This window comes from Lemur catta, chromosome 11 (genome assembly GCF_020740605.2).
Source record: "Lemur catta isolate mLemCat1 chromosome 11, mLemCat1.pri, whole genome shotgun sequence".
NCBI lineage: Eukaryota > Metazoa > Chordata > Mammalia > Primates > Lemuridae > Lemur > Lemur catta.
The window spans coordinates 64,400,814-64,417,724 of NC_059138.1; the positions used below are offsets into that span (position 1 = coordinate 64,400,814).

General features: G+C 34.0%; 1 protein-coding gene across 2 annotated transcripts in view; it reads right to left on the minus strand.

Moving 5' to 3' along the window:
- Positions 1-16,911, minus strand: part of CRPPA (CDP-L-ribitol pyrophosphorylase A) — a 240,872-nt gene that overhangs the window by 102,476 nt on the left and 121,485 nt on the right. For both annotated transcript variants that reach the window (XM_045564077.1, XM_045564078.1), the window contains exons 7-8: positions 15,037-15,129; positions 14,472-14,564 (exon numbers count right to left, since the gene is read on the minus strand). In XM_045564077.1, coding sequence (XP_045420033.1) covers positions 14,472-14,564; positions 15,037-15,129 — 186 coding nt within the window. The remainder of the gene's footprint in view (positions 1-14,471; positions 14,565-15,036; positions 15,130-16,911) is intronic.

Consider the following 16,911-nt stretch of genomic DNA (forward strand, 5'->3'; position numbering starts at 1 on the left):
AATGAGTTTCTAACCTCTTGATAGTTCTTTTCTACTGAATTTCCTATGACTCAGAAATTTGCTGTTTTGATGCCATACCATAAATCCGGTTAGCTTTCTCCACTCCTTTCTTTTTTTTTTCCTTGTCTGACTTTTGGCACTTTATTTTGTCCATTGATGTCATATTTTCCTGATTATTCTTGATCCTTGTGGTCATGTGTCAATGTTTGCACATTTGAAGAAGTATTTATTTCAGTCTTCACTGATAGGCTTTGTCTGAGACAGCCTTGCAGCAGGCATTAGACAACCAGAAGCCTGGGCCTTGCTGCAGCATATGTGGTTCCAGGGCAGCCCAGAAGCTCGGGGCTTGCCTGGTGCTGAGGGCTCTTCAGACCCTGGGGCCACTGACATCAGCCTGATGGTAGTCTAAGCTGAAAATCAAGTTCTTCATGCAAGCCTGAAGCCTATGGCTCTATGGTCCCACCTGGCACCAGGTTGAGTCCAGAGGCTTAGTCTGCAGGTACCCACCAGGAACATGAGACCATGGGAGTCTGGCCTGGTGTATTACTGTGGTGGGCCCAGGGTTGAGGTCCAAGCCAAGTCTTGTGCTCACTTTTCTCTCTGTCCCCCAGTAAGACAGTATCTCTCTCCATGCTATATTGCCCGAGATTGGGAAGGGGTGGCACAGGTAACAAAACTGTCTATCCTATCTTCAATGCATCTTTTCTTTCTATTGTGTTACAACCAGGCACTGTGATCTCTCACTTGGTTTATTTAGCTCTTGTGAAGACAGTTTTGCATGCGGATAGTTGTTCAAATTGATGTTTCTGTGGAGGAAATAATCACTGGAGAATTCTACTCTATCATCTTGTCCCACCCCTCCAGAACACTTCATCATTGCCAAAAGTGATAATGGACAGTGACTAAACAAAACAAGCACACATAATATCATTTCTGGTCATAGATCTCTTTAAGTATTTTTGATCATTAACAGACTAAGACTGCAATTTACAGGGCAGTTAGGAGAGGACAAAGGAGGATCACCCCTCAGTTGTGAGGAATAATTATCTCTATACTAAATATACTAATTAGTCTTGTCTAAAAATCAAACATTTCTAACTAACTGCATCCTAGAACAAAGCTCAAAAATATTGATAAGGATTCAAAAAATGTCCAACACCCAATAAGGTAAAATTCACAATGTCTAGCAGCTAATCAAAAAAATACCAAGTATACAATACAGAAAATAAGACCCATAATGAGAAAAATCAAAATTGACTCAGAACTGACAGAAACTAGAATAAAAAAATGACATTAAAACAATTACTAAACTGTGTTCCATGTGTTCAAAAAGCTATAGGAAAGCCTGAACCTAGTAAGTACAGAAAAGGGAAGATGTGAAATAGACCTAAATATAACTTCTAGAGATAAAAACTACAACATCTGATATTTTTTAAAAATACACTAATGATAATTATCAGAAGGTTAAACATTAAAGAAGAGATTAGCAAACTTAAAGACATAACAATAGAAACACAAAATTTTTAAAAAGAATCAAAGGAAAACTAAACAGACTACCAGCGAAATATGGATCAACATTAACCAGTCCAACGTTACCAGCGTTCCCAATGACATAAAAAGAACATACAAAAAATCTGAAAAAGATAATGCTGAAAACTTTCCAAGTTGAATGAAAATTAAAAATCCACATATCAACACACACACACACACCTTAAACATGCAGAAACCAAAAAAACAAAAAACAGACAAAAAAAAAAAACCAAAAAGAACATCCAGGTAAGGAAAGGAGGAGGAAATTATGACCCATAATGAAGAGATACATACATCATTTGAACCTGACCCAGAACTGATAGAGACATTGGAATTCTCACACAAGTACATTAAAACGATTGTTATAACTAAATCTCATACATTAAGTAGAGAAATAGAATACATAAAAAGAACCTAAATGAACCTTTCAGAGATTAAAACTACAATGCCTAATACAAAATAACACATTTTTTAAAAAAATTCAAGCCTGTACGTGTCTGCACACATAAAACGGTACATGTGTGCTGAGCTCAATTAAGTGGCCAGCCAGAGAAAAGGAACATCTGTTTGGCATATGCTTTCATCATGTTGTAATAAGTTGCACAATAACAAATAAAGGAGGGAAATATCACATTCTGTAGATATATTGTAATCTTAGCATTTATTATAAGTTTGAAGGTAATTTTTGTTCTATATTTATGACAAAAGACACAGGCTATTCACTTTGAGACTGCTGGGTTCACTTAATTGAAACACACATTGCAAGGGGAAAAAACGCTTATTTAATTATTAATATTGTAAGTAATAGGCCAGTTTACTGGACAATCCAAATAAAATGCAGAAACAGGAACAAATCCAACTATCATCCATAATTTTTTATTTCAAACATTTTTCTTCAACATATTTCTTATTAATATATAAATAAATGTCATACATATGAACTAAAAGATCAAATTAGTGATTGTAAATATAATTTTTTGTTTACCTAATATAGTTGTGATCCATTTAAAATTTACCTTGGGACAAATACCACTTCCCAAATTCAATTTTTAAGAGAAAAATAAAGTCTCATTTAGGAATTAGAAACACATCAAATTTAATACTACTTTTCAGGGTTCATACAGAAAATAATTCAAAATAAGACACATAAGCAGTCGCTTATTAACACAATAATATATGCTTCATAAAAACTAAAAACAGACATCTATAAGGCAATTATAATTTTGAAATGAAAAAAATTATTTTTCTAAAATGTAAAATTAAAAATTGAACCCTACTAAAAAGTATGACACCACAAAATCAAAATAGTAAAATTCATAAAGTGTAAAGTCATACACAGTAAATAATGGCCTAAAACGTCAGGTAGAACTAGTAGCTCTCTCCTACTTAATAGAATGTAGCTAATACTTGAGTTGCAATTTTTATTATTTCCTCATACTCAGCCTCATTTATTTCTGCAAGGCACCATGAAGCACCTTGTTGTGGTAGACAGCCCTGGAACAAAGAGGATAGGAGATACCGTAACTTAGAACGCCAGGGCACACTCAAGCCAATAAACCATTCTGAATGCCTACACATGCTGAGTTGTGAAAGGAGAAAGGACTATATAAGCACAAAGGTATTACAGGGAAACATTCCAAGAAGAAATATTATTACTCAAATTTTAAGGTTAGGAAAAGGAAAACAAACAACAGAAAAACGGTGTTTCCGGTAGAAAAGCTCAGGCAGCAAACAGACAAGTCAGGTAATATGGTTTAGGTGGAGAACTACAAGTACTTCAACATTTCCAGGGGACAAACTGTTCAGGAAGGAAATGACAAGAAACAGGACAGTGGAGTTAAGCAAAAGCCAGACCAGGCCAAGGCTTTATAAACTCGGGCATGAGAAGCAGTAGAGAGGTTTCAGCAAGGAGAGTCAGTTGGCACATTTACAATTAGCAAAATCTCTGATAGTGGCTATCATGAGGTCAAAACTGAAACGAAAGACAGCAGTTGAGATGGACAGTCCTTGGAGGGAAGAAGAGTTCAAGTCGCAGGCATTTGTACATTCCTGTCAAAACTTCGAGAAAGTATGAAGTTCAGAGATAAAAGTGTACAAATCTATGCATGAGTAATACTTTCAATCACAAGACTTGATGACCCAGAGTCTATGTCTATCAAAGAAATTTCTAACAGATATTTTAGGTAAAAAGTACTAAATAACTGTGGCAGCTAGGTCATTTAAGATTGAAAATCTAAACCCCAAAACTCAGCAAACTATGTCCCATGGGTCAAACCCAGCCTCCTTCCTACTTTTGAAAATAAAGTTTTGTTGGAACACAGCCACACCCATCCTCTTATGTATTGTCTAGGGCTGCTTTGGCACTAAAACAACAGAGTTGAGTGTTGCAACAAAGACCACATGGCCCACAGAGCCTAAAATATTTATTATCTCGTCCTTTACAGGAAAAATTTGCCAACTCTGTATATAAAGATGTTGTCTCCAGATCCAGGCAAAGAAAGGACTTGAATTATCTCTTGTAAAATGGGAGCATTCTACTAAATGATTTCTAAGATCCTTTTCTCCTCAAACAATATTTCTATTACTCAAAAAAGGGGAAGCATCGGCATGATTCATGAAACACTATGTAGTGAAATGGGGTACTAGGCTTATTTTTTAACTGGGGCTAATGGTATGTATGATAATCAACTCTTAGGATTGAACTGTGGATTAATGTTCTGGAATCATTTATTTTAAAAGAAAAAAAGGTGAGTCATTTCAAGCATTTTCGGTAAGTGTTATTACTAACACTAACATAATTATACCAATAATATGCGTTAGCAGGCCACATTTGTTGGGAGGGTTCTAGGAAGTATAAATGTAGTTGGAGTTCCACCTCACACAAATAAGAAAAGCAAAAAACACCCAGCTGGATTCTCGATAGTTGAGCAAACAACTCAGAACTCAGTCATTACCATAAACAAACTAAGTTACAAAATATAAATTTACAGTTCTCTCTCAGTATATTCTAGAAATAGAAATAATACTCAGAGTATTGAGAGGAGACATGCAAATAACTTCAACCAATCCTGTCACTGCCAGATAAAAATTTTCAGTGTTGACTCTGGAACTATCTTGACAACATTTGGTATATTCCACCTTAGCAAGTTCCAGAAGAATTAAGCTTAAGTATTAATCATTTAAGAAGAATTAAGTTTCAGAATTCCATAAAACAAAACCTCTGGTGTCTGGAAAATTGAATCATACTTTTCAAATGTATCACACATAAACTTGTTGCAAACAGGGCTCAAGCTAAAGCATGTTTGGATTAGGAAGTTTTTTGCACTGATTCTATCATCTGTCTATACTTTCAGATATAAAAGAACAGTTCAGGCCTTCTAGAAAACTGCAAAAGTAATCTATTTTTAGGTAGCCATAGATTTTTATCTTAAGAGAACAGAACTTAGGTCTGGTAATATTCTTATCATCTTCCTGTCTAATGATTCAACTCCAAGACAAGGTTTTTTTCAGAATAGGAAGCATTACTATAAAAAATATTTCATAAAAAAACATAACCTACTATACAGACACTATATAAGATTTGGCAGAGTCATTGTAATATATAACATGTTTTTAAATTGTGCCTATACCTAGAATTCTTTTAAAATTCAAATATTAAGAAAGCCAACAGGAGTCTAACTTGCCTTTCAAAACAAACTTTAGGATACAAGCTTCTGTACACACAAATAGAAAACTTTTGAATATGAATGAAGTCTAATTATACTCTGACAACAAATTTCGAGTATTCATCTGCCTACTCACCTTTCAAAAACAGAGCAAAAATCTCTAATGTTCCATATCTTACTATCATTCACCCTAGTTTCATGAGATATAAAATTAAAGATTAAACTTATTCTCTCATTTAATTAAGAACAAAGTCTTAGTTCTTCAGTCTCTTCAATTTATCTTCATTTCTCCCCTTCTAACTAAAATGGCTGCCTTGACAAGTCTGGCCTGCTATAATAAATATCTATAGACTGAGTGGCTTATAAATAACAGATATTTATTACTCACAGTTCTGCAGGCTGGAAGTCCGAAATCAGGGTACCATCATTGGGTTCTGGTGAGGGCTCTCCTTCCAGGTTGCAGACTGCTGACTTCTTGTTGGGTCTTCAGGTGGTGAAAAGAAAGTAAACTAGCTTTCTAGCCTCTTCTTATAAAGGCACAAATCCCATTCATGAGGGCTCCACCCTCATGACCTAAATACCTTCCAAAAGCCCCATCTCCTAATATCATCATTTTGAGGATTAGGATTTCAACATGTGAATTTTGGGAATGACCAAATCAAGTGTCCAATTACTTATCAGGGATAAAATTAATGTAAACTGCCTAATAAAGTCTATTTTCACTTATTTCGATGTCATACATTGCATATTAAATTTTATAAATTGATTTACTATGATAGCACTGGCAAATAAATTCAAACAACGTTGCTCATCTGACTGGGTTCAGTAAACTACTTAAAAGAGGGAAATAAATACCAATTCTAAACCTTGTGCTTAATCAAGAATAACGTATTTATAAAACTTAGTAAAAGTCCCCTGGAATTCATTCTATTTGCATCTTGCATTAAAATACCCTTCTATCTGAAAATAACCTTTATTCATTAAAAAAATAGATACTAGGAAGTTGTGCCCTGTGAAAATCATTTCTTTACACATCATCAGTCCATCACAGTCTTAGGGGGGTTCTATATTTCACAACACAAACCTGCCATTAACCATTTAGCCATAAGCAAAGATCGCCTAAAACTTAAAATAACACTGTCAATTCTTTCTATTCAACATGTCCTACAAGAAAGATTTCATTGTTCTTCATCTTTGTGTTAGAAATGAATCCCTTCATGACTGCAATTGGGTAAAGTTTCTAAAAGTATTTTTAACCAGTATTTATTTAGGTTTTATTATTGATTTAGGCAGGAAATACCTGAGACTGACTATATTAGCAGAAAACAAATGAAAAAATGTGTAGAATTTGTACAAGTGATTGCATTTCTGCCACTGCCACAGGGTACAACCACAAAAGACCTTACTGTATCAAGAGCAATCATAAAAATTCAAGATATAATAAAGTTATAATTTTTCTGAAAGAAAAATAGAATCCACAGAGTACAGCAGCAATAAGTTGAGACTGGAGTGGGCAGGGATTTGTACCTGCTCCCAAGGTCAATCATTGTCTACTACACACTTATAGATACATATACACATACACTATCCATTTGAAAATTTGAACTATTAGGGACCTGCCACAGATTGTAAAAAGTAAACCCAATATAGAGGCAGTGAGAATTAAAACAGCCATCTTTTATGTTTATTTCATAAGAACATATGCCTTGATAACACTTTTTTGTTTGTTTTAAAAAAAGATGACATCTGGCTCTGTCACCCAGGCTGTAGTGCTGTGGCTCAGTCATAGCTCATTATAACCTCAAACAATCTTCCTGCCTCAGCCTTCCAAGTGGTTAGGACTATAGGCATATGCCACCATGCTCACCTAATTTTTAAATTTTTTTGTAGAGACAAGGTCTCACTATGTTGCTCAGGCTAATCTTGAACTCTTGATCTCAATCTTCCTTCCCTGGTCTACCAAAGTGCTAGGATTACAGGTGTAAGCCACTGCACCCAGCCACATTTTCTTAGTCTAGTACTAATAGGATTAACAAGAGGCAATGTATAGAATAATCAGTTAAGTAAATGATGACAAAGATACATGTCAGAGATCTGGTAAGAAATTAAACAGCACCATAGATTTTTATAATTTAAATTCAGTGGAGGCTCAATACCCTGTAAAGCTAAAGTAAGAAGCCATTAGCACTTAAAAGAGGGGATCATGTTTTTTCCAGTTGTCATTTGTTCTTTATTAAGAAGGAACGTTAAATATATATATGTATGCAAATTTTTAATCTTTTTCCATTTTATTTAACACATTCATAAGAATATAAAAGTAACAAGCGCATATGATACATTACACACCGGATTCATTCTGTTCCTAGCTCTGCCACTGGTGAGCTGTGGAACCTTCTGGAAACAATTTATATCTCTGTGACAGTTCCCCCACATGTGGAAGTATCAAGTGTCAATGGATGGTGGTTTTCTATATTTTTTATTTGCTGACATGTTCAAATACTAGACATTCTGAAGTGTTTTAAAGATCATATATTCTGATCTGTTATGTCAATAAACTACTTGTAAAAAACTAGAACTAAATTAGATATTTTTGAAGGTTAGTTAAGTTTCTCAACACATTAAAATTCTACTTAGCAATTTATGGTTTTTGCTAAATTAAATTCATGGAAAGATTGCTATCTCATAAAGCACGAATAAAATTATTGTCTACACAAGTAGAAAAGTAGAGCTCTCATGTAATTAATCCAGATAATTACAGTAAAATTATTTTGCTGTGGAAAATGTGATTAACCAGTTTATCAAGTGTAATTAAAAAGTTTGTTTCCTTCTATATTTTGAACTACTTAGATTTGTTGCCAGTCTCTTCCCACTTTTAACAATTAAACACTTATTTTTGGTACCTATCATGTGAATTAGCTATGGTAATTTTTTTTAAAAAGCTTCAAATAAGAATATATATATTGCCTGCTATTTCATCTGACAGTAACAAACGATGTTTTCTGGAAACCTTGCCAGAACCAAGTAAATTAGAATCTCTAATTTACTTTTGGAATCTGGGAAGGTATTTTTGATGGTTTTACAATTGGTTAATCATAATCCTGGCTGGAAAACAACTATAGGTAGTTTTGCCTCCTAAAACCTTTTTCCATTGGTAGGAAAAACAAACTCTCTGGTCATTAACTTCTAAGCAAGGAACTTAGTCTATAATTCAGACTCTTAGCATCTTTGAATCTTGTTTAATCTAGGTAAAGGCCTATTCTAAGCAAATTTTACTTCAGAAATTTTATGAATTTACATTTTAGTATTTAACACATATTACTTTTATTTTTCTTAGTATTCATTAATCATTATTTAAACAGTGAACAAAAGCATATGATTAGAATAGATAAGAGAGAACTGGACATGTTCCACATTCGTAGCTGTTACATCAGATCACTCCACAAAGAACTTGCAGATAATCCTCTTTGAGAGATGCAATCTGACAAAAGTGATAGCAACACTATACACCCCCCCTCATAAACTCAAAGTACAGAAGGTTAACAATAACTTCTGTCAAATAAATGGATCTTAAAGTAATAGGCTTTGCCAGTTCATCTTAGATAACAAAATTCTTGTGTATTAAATATCTTCTAACCCATTTCACAAATGCCAGGAAGAAGTTGATCTTTGTGCAGTCAAAACCTCTGCAGAACCTAAAAATAAAATCTAATTATGCTTAAATGCCTATGTACCAAGAACCAAACACCATTAACTGTTCACTCACTCAGTTCTTAGCTTCCTCCAAGAGATAAATATTCTGGAGGAGGTTCGAAGTCACATGTCTCTTTTGAATGTCTATTGAGTGACAGATACCAAACAATTCCAAAATATTTTCCTATACTACTTGAGGATGTAAGGGACAATGGGGGCTTCATCAGTACTGTGGCCTGAGAATAATTTTTACCACTTAGACTCTAACTCAATATTGTTTTTGCCAAATGCCCAGCTAAACTGATGTTTGGCCTCGTTTTCCTTTAAATATTTGTCCTTGTTCAGTGAAACATGATGAAACTGCAAATGCAATCTTAACTAGTCTCGCAGTTGAAAAACCTCAAAAACATCTAATAACTACAATTTTCGTTTACATTTGGCTCATTCCTATTTAGCCTTCCACTCTTCAAATGGACTGAAATTAGAAGTTGATAACCCTTGTGCAAGAACAAGGACCACTGTACTACATCTCATCCAAGACAAAATAGGCCTTTAAACATTTACAATACATGCATTCAAAATCTATTGAATCACATAACCCAATAGTAAAAAGGGACATATTTTCCTATATGACATTGATGTCATTTGAAATATATTTTCTGATGAATGAAATCTACTTGTTTAGGGAAGCAAATAATCAGACTCCTTTTTGACCATTCTTTCATAATTTAAAGCTGCTTAATAAAAATCTTATTTAAAAAAAAAAAGGCCCCAGTAGTAGAGCCCTTTTCTTTTTCCTAGTTTAATCTTCCAACAAATTCAGATAGAAGAAAAGCAGACACCTCTGAGGTATCTATTACATATAACATCTTCCAATTATATATGTATACATACTTATACAGTGAAATAAAATAGGCATATATGTTTTTTATCCTTTGAGCAAACCAACATATCTAGACCTCAATTTCAGCCTTTCATTTTACTTTTATAATTATACGGCTTTTTACACATCTATTAATTTGAGGGATATTTAAATGGTTGTGTCAAATTTTCATTAACAGGAAAGCTGAGATAGCCTTATGGCCATTTTTGGTGAAAATGGTAACAGAATGAAAAAGGATGGAGCCTGATCAATCATATTTATGATCATTTACAGAACAATTCAAACACCCAGAGACTATACACGTGCCTCCTCATTCAAGAAGCCAGCATTCTTTACTGCACCCTTTCTAGTTATTTATTCTAAGTACAGATTGTAGATATAATCTAATAATATTTTCCACTTAATAATACCCTTAATGTCATCACATTAAGTTTGCCTGTGCAGAGACATACCTTAGAGATACTATGGGTTCGGTTCCAGATCACCACAATAAAATAAATATCACAATAAAGTCAGCCACACAATTTTTTGGTTTCTCAGTGCATATAAAAATTATGTTTACACTATACGGTAGCCTACTGAGTACTAGCATAGGTCTAAAAAATGTACATAATGTACATTCTTACTTCAATTATACTTCACTGCTAAAAAACACTAATCATCACCTGAGCCTTCAGTGAGTCACAATCATTTTGCCATTGGAGGGCCTTGCCTCCATGCTGATGGCTGCTGACCGATAAGGGTGTTGGCTGAAGGTTGGGGTGGCTGTGGCAATTTCTTAAAAAAAGATAACAATGAAGTTTCCTGAACTGACTCTTCCTTTCAGGGATGATTTCTCAGCAGTATGCAAAGCTGTTTGACAGCATTTGACCCACAGAAAGACTTTCAAAATTGAAGTCAATCCTCTCAGACCCTGCCACTGCTTTACCAGCTATGTTTATGTAACATTCTACCCCTCTTATTGTCATTTTAACAAAGTTCACAGCATCTTCACCAGGAGTACATGCCAACTCAAGAAATCACTTTCTTTGTTCATCCATCAGCAATAATTCTCATCTGTTCAAGTTTTGAGATTATAACAATTCAGTCACATCTTCAGGCTCTACTTCTAATTCTAGTTTTGTTGCTATTTCTACCACATCAGCTGTTACTTTCTCCACTAAAGTCTTGAAACCTTCAAAGTCATTCATGAGGGGTGTAATCAACTTCTTCCAAAATCCTGTTAATGTGGATATTTGGACCTCCTCTCATGAATCATGAATGTTCTTAATGACATCTAGAGGGGTAAATTCTTTCCAAAAAGGTTTCCAAATTTATTTTGCCCAGATTCATCAGGTAAAATCATTATCTCTATGGCACCTACAGCCTTATGAAACATGTTTATTCAGTAAGACACAAAAGTCTAAATTACTTCTTGATGTGATGGAAAGCATGAAAAAAATGAATCTTATTGTACATCTCCATCAGAGATCGTAGGTGACTAGGTACATGACCAGTGAGTAGTAATATTTTAAAAGGAATCTCTTTTTTTGAGCAGTAAATCTCAACAGTGGGCTTAAAATATTCAGTAAATCATGGTGTAAACAAACATGCTGTCATCCAGGCTTTGTTGTTCCAGTTATAGAGCACAGGCAGAGTAGATTTAGTATAATTCTTAAGGGCTCTAGATTTTCAGAATGGTAAATGAGCATTGGTTTCAACTTAAAAGTCACCAGCTACATTAGCTCCGAACAAGAATGTCAGCCTGGCCTTGGAATCTAGACAGTGACTTCTCTCTAATCATGAAAGTCCTCAATGGCATCTCCTTCCAACAGAAGGCTGTTTTCTTTTACATTGAAAATCTGTTGTTTAGTGTAGCTACCTTCATCAATGATCTTAGCTAGATCTTCTGAATAACTTGTTGTTGCTTCTCTATCAGCTCTTGCAGCTTCAACTGGTACTTTTCTGTTATAGAAACAACTTCTTCCCTTAAACATTATGAACCAACCTCTGTTAACTTCTAACTTTTCTTCCATAGCTTCCTGACCTCTCTTAGCCTTCATATTATAAAATTGAAGAGCATTAGGGCCTTGGTGTGGATTAGGATTTCTAGCTTTTGATTGAAAGTGAAAGACACATGACCCTTTCTTTCACTTGAACACTAAGAAGCTGTTGTACAGTTATGGATTGGCCTAATTTCAGTATTGCTGTATCTCAGGGAATAGGGAGGCATGAGGAGAGGAAGAGAGATTAGGGAACAGCTGGTTGATAGAGCAGTCAGAACACATACAACATTTATCAATTAAGTTTATCATCATATATGGGTATAGTTCCCAGCACCCCATAACAATTATAGTAGTCACATCAATAATCCCTGATCACAGGTTATAGCACATAGAAAAACAATAATGAAGAAGTTTGAAATATTACAAGAATTACCAAAATGTGACTCAGAGACACAAAGTCAGTAGATGCTGTTGAAGAAACGGCTCTGATAGACATGATCAATGCAGCGTTGCCACAAAACTTCAATTTGTAAAATGTTGTATCTGCCAAGTGGAATAAAATGAAATATGCCTGCATACAAATATTGCTTATGGAGTGACAATCCACCAATTTAAAATAAACATTTTATGGTGCTTTAGTATATAGATTTATAGTATATAGACTTATATTATTCTCGAACTAATTTTGAGAGACATTTCCACCAAAACTGGAGGATTATCCATTTTTCCCCTTAGTTTGACACATAACACCAGATAGCCAAACAATTCCAGCATTTACTGGAGCACATGAAATGAAACTCAATAGAAGAGAAAACTAAATTTAAATATTTATAGGAGCAATAGAAAGGACTAGGATTGAGATACAACAGTAGCAATGAATAGAAGAACTATCAGTTTAAAAATAAGTGTGTGCACATGCACATTTGGTGGAGAAAGGCAGAGAGAAAAAGATAAAAAGAAAACTTGATAAATGAGGTGATGGATACCCCAGTTACCCTGATTTTATTAATTCACAGTGTATGCCTATATTAAAACATCGCATGTACCCTTTCAATATATACAACTATTATGCATCCATAATAATTAAAAAGAAAAAACAAAAAGACAGATTCCAACCTCGATGTCCATATTGCCCCAACTGTACCACCATTAAGAGAAGTCAACTTTTGGAGAACATGCGTTTGGGATAGATCTGATATACTAAATTTGAGAACCAAAGTAATCCAATGGAAGTACCAAGTAGAATGATGGGAAATGTATGACTAAAGCTCAGGAATCAGAAGAGACCGGTGAATGTGAATGTGGAGTTGTCTCATCCAAAGTGGAAAGAAGGGAAGCTACACTATTAAAACTAACACCTCATGCCTGCCAAGGGCCCAGCTCTGTGCTATAAATTACATTGTGTATTCATTTCTTTTTAATCCTTATATAATAACAACTTAAGAAGTAGAGTTATTAGCCTCATTTCTACACTGAGGAAACCAAACCTCAGAAATGTTAAATAACTTGACCAAGGAACTGAAGTATCTGAGTTCAATGCCCTTCCTCTTTTCACTATATGGTACTGCCTCTTCAGCATATCTGCAAACATGGAACAAATGAGATTTCTAAGCAAGTAAACACGGAGAAACGAAAAGAGTCAAACATGGAAGTCTGAACTTACCTCTATCCTACAAAGCCATAGAGACTTCCAGCATTGGTACATTCCATAATTTTCCTAAAAAGCTCAATCAAAGCTTCTATGATTCTGTGAAAATCGGTCACGTGTGGACCTTCAGTTTCCATAACAAAGTACACCCATGGAAATTATCTTTAGGGCATATAACGAAATATAACAGGCCAGTGAATTAATTAAACCTCCCATAGTTGCTAATTTGTTTCTACTTGCATTGCTCAGCCTAGAGTTATTTATACTGCAAATTATTATCTTTATTACTTACCATAAATTCCCACACTATGGAATAGGCTAGAGTTTTAGGAACTTGGCAATTGCTAAGCACTTCTGAGAAGTTAATGTTTGGAAACCCCTTTCCACAGCAAAATGCTACTGACTATAGATCTTGCTTGTCAGCCAATTTGGCTGGCTTGGCCTCTGATCTTTTTCCTTCCTCAGTTTGCTAATATTCCTCTCTGCTATATAGTTTCATGAGCTAAACAAGTAAACTCTGTACTAAACATATACTTTTAGTCTTTCACAGAAAAACCTCCCTAAAATTTTCCTGGGCCATTCTTCTAGAAATTCTCTTTAATCTGTTTATCTTGTTCTATGTTTGTATTCCATGGAACAGAGAAGATGAAACAACCGAAAAATAAATTTTCTTTCATTAGATTTTTTCCTCTCATTTTTTAACTTCTGGATTTCTTCTCTAACGGCATTCTGGAAATTTACTAAGTTAAGCTCTTTCACATTATCCAAACAACTAATCAACTTAGCCATATGCTTTGCAATCTCAATGAAGGGAGAAAAATGTAATCAGTTTCTAGGTTGAATTAAATAGTTTTCCTAACCTGTCAGTTTAACTAAACAGATTGCATTAACAAAAGCATTCAGTCATATAAGTGATACAAGAGAGTAAGCTGAGGAATCCACAAAGAAAGGAAGAGTTTTCTTCTGAATTTAGGTTGGTACTTTCAACTGGATGAAATTTTGTTAAATATAAACACTGAGTTATAAGAAGGAAACACAAGTGTGAGAAAAAGCTGCACTGATTCACTTACTGAAACAACAACAACTGGATATAAAATAGAAAGATTATTCTCTTCAAGTATACTCAGTAACTTATGGGTTTCTTGAAAATCAGAGGTCATAACCTAAAAGAGAAGGAAAAAAAGGAAATGAAGAGAAGTTCTTAAATGATTTAAACATTAATTCAAGGAAACATTTTATATAACATTCAAAATATTTATCAAACTTAATTTTTAAATAATTTTAAAGAATGCCCATGATGTTATATATATATTAAAATTTGAACTATTCATTAATTCAATTTTCTACTTAATGTGTCTTACTATCTACTTTATACCAAAATGGAAAATTGGAAATATTGTCCAAAAAAAAAAAAAAAAAAATCAACCTCTTCTCATTATGGGAAATAGTATATTAGGAAGTGTTATTTCCCTATTTCAAAAGGTAAAAAATAAAATTTTCCAATAAATATTAAATAATACAACTCCTCTGTCACAATCACATATTCAAATATTTAAGAATCAAGAGAAATTTCTCTTCCAAATTACATTTGCATACATCCTCAAGTGCTTTCAATCATTTGTGTTGACTACTTACATTCACACAAACAAAATTATAGCATTGCTCCAAGATGATTTGCTGAAGATCTCCACCAGCATGACACAGAGCCCCAGATGTGACTTTCACATGCTAAGAAAAAAGCGTACAGGAGAAAAACAGTTTACAAACTAGATTGACCAAACATGACCATAAACATCTTTATTACAAAGGAACACATAATTGCTAAAGGACAGACACATAAAGCCAAGAACCATATATAAAAATAAATTCAGGACTAAGTTTATCAAGCTAGCAAGAAAAAAAACATTTGAACTAGGCCATGAATGATGAATATTATTTTAGCAAATCCGTATACAGGGAATTGTTTCAGTTAGGAAAAAATGCATATATACATATATGTCTGTGTGTATATGTGTGTATACACATATATATTCATTCAGGAATAGGCAAGTAGTCTGGTTTATCTTATACAAAGAGGTATTGCAGAGGATGTTGAAGGACTAAAATAGAAAGGTTGCAGGAATCTGGAAGCATGGTAAACACTATAGTTACAATGAATAAACTTCACTAAACATGGAGGCAGGGAAAGCAGTAACAAATTATCACAATATAAGTGTGAGAAATAAGACTTGAACTGGAGCAATGATGAAAGAGACTGTGAAAGAGAGACTGTCAAAAAACTTATTACAAGAAGTAGTCCCAGACTAGATTTAAAAGGATAGGACATATATTACAGAAACTTTCCTAATAAGATTTTTATTACACATAACTTAATATATTAATAAACATGCTCCAAGACTTTTCTATTATAATATGAAGAAAATCTTAAGAATTACTGGACAACAAGTCTGTTACATCTCCATTATAATTCCACAGGAACTCAGTGATTCATACTGGCATTACATTTAGAATACTTTACAATTTAAAGTTCTAAAATATAATGCTGTTCCTAAGTAAAACATCAAACTCTGTACCTCTAAGAGAATTATGTATTCAGTAACGTAATTTTATATAACTTTGACAAAATATTGGAGAATGAGAAAGGGAAGTAAAGGTTTCAAGGTCTTAGCTTTGCTAAAGAAATCAGTTGGCTCATACATAAGAATTTTAGCTCAGTTTGTCGATCTTATTGAGCACAAAGTTCAAAAGGATTTTTAAAAATCAAAAAAACACCCTTCTATAGTCATTAACTACATATTAATACAACAAAAAATAAATCGGCTTCCATTCTGCAACATTAAGCTTGATCAAGAAGTAACATCTTCTACACATTGCAGGCAAACAATTTTTCAAGGGTCTCTCATGTATCTGAACGTTTTCAAAGGCATTAACAGCTAACTTGTTCCAGATTCTTTTCCAAGTATGTTTGCATAACAGGCAGACTTGCATAGATAGATATGTCTCTTCCTAGAGTAGATTTGTTTATTTTCCAGAAAATAAAGATGGAGACATTTCTCTCCCTAGAGCAGATTTGCATGACATTCCAGTATAATAAGGATAATCTCTCTCTCCTAAGGGGAAGATGGGCTGATTTGCCTGCATAAGGCCAAGGTTTCCTACTTACTATCCAGGATCTTTTTAAATCATCACACTGCCTGGCACCAACTAACCCTAATTTTATCTCTGCATGAGAACTGTAGTTCTGAAAACCAGTGCAACATCGTAATTTCTGCTACTGTCATTGTAATAAATTGTCTGTTCTCTGACCCTGTAATCTCAGGTCTCCTGCCAATATCTATGATTCTGTGTCAGGCTGACATGACATACTTGCATGCAAATTGGGTTATAATCTCACATCTTGCCAAGTTTCTGATTTGAAAGATATAAAATAAGGCAACCACATCAAATCTTAATTTCAACAAATATGCACAACTGAATTCTGAATTTAGAAAAAAATGACTTAAAGATCCT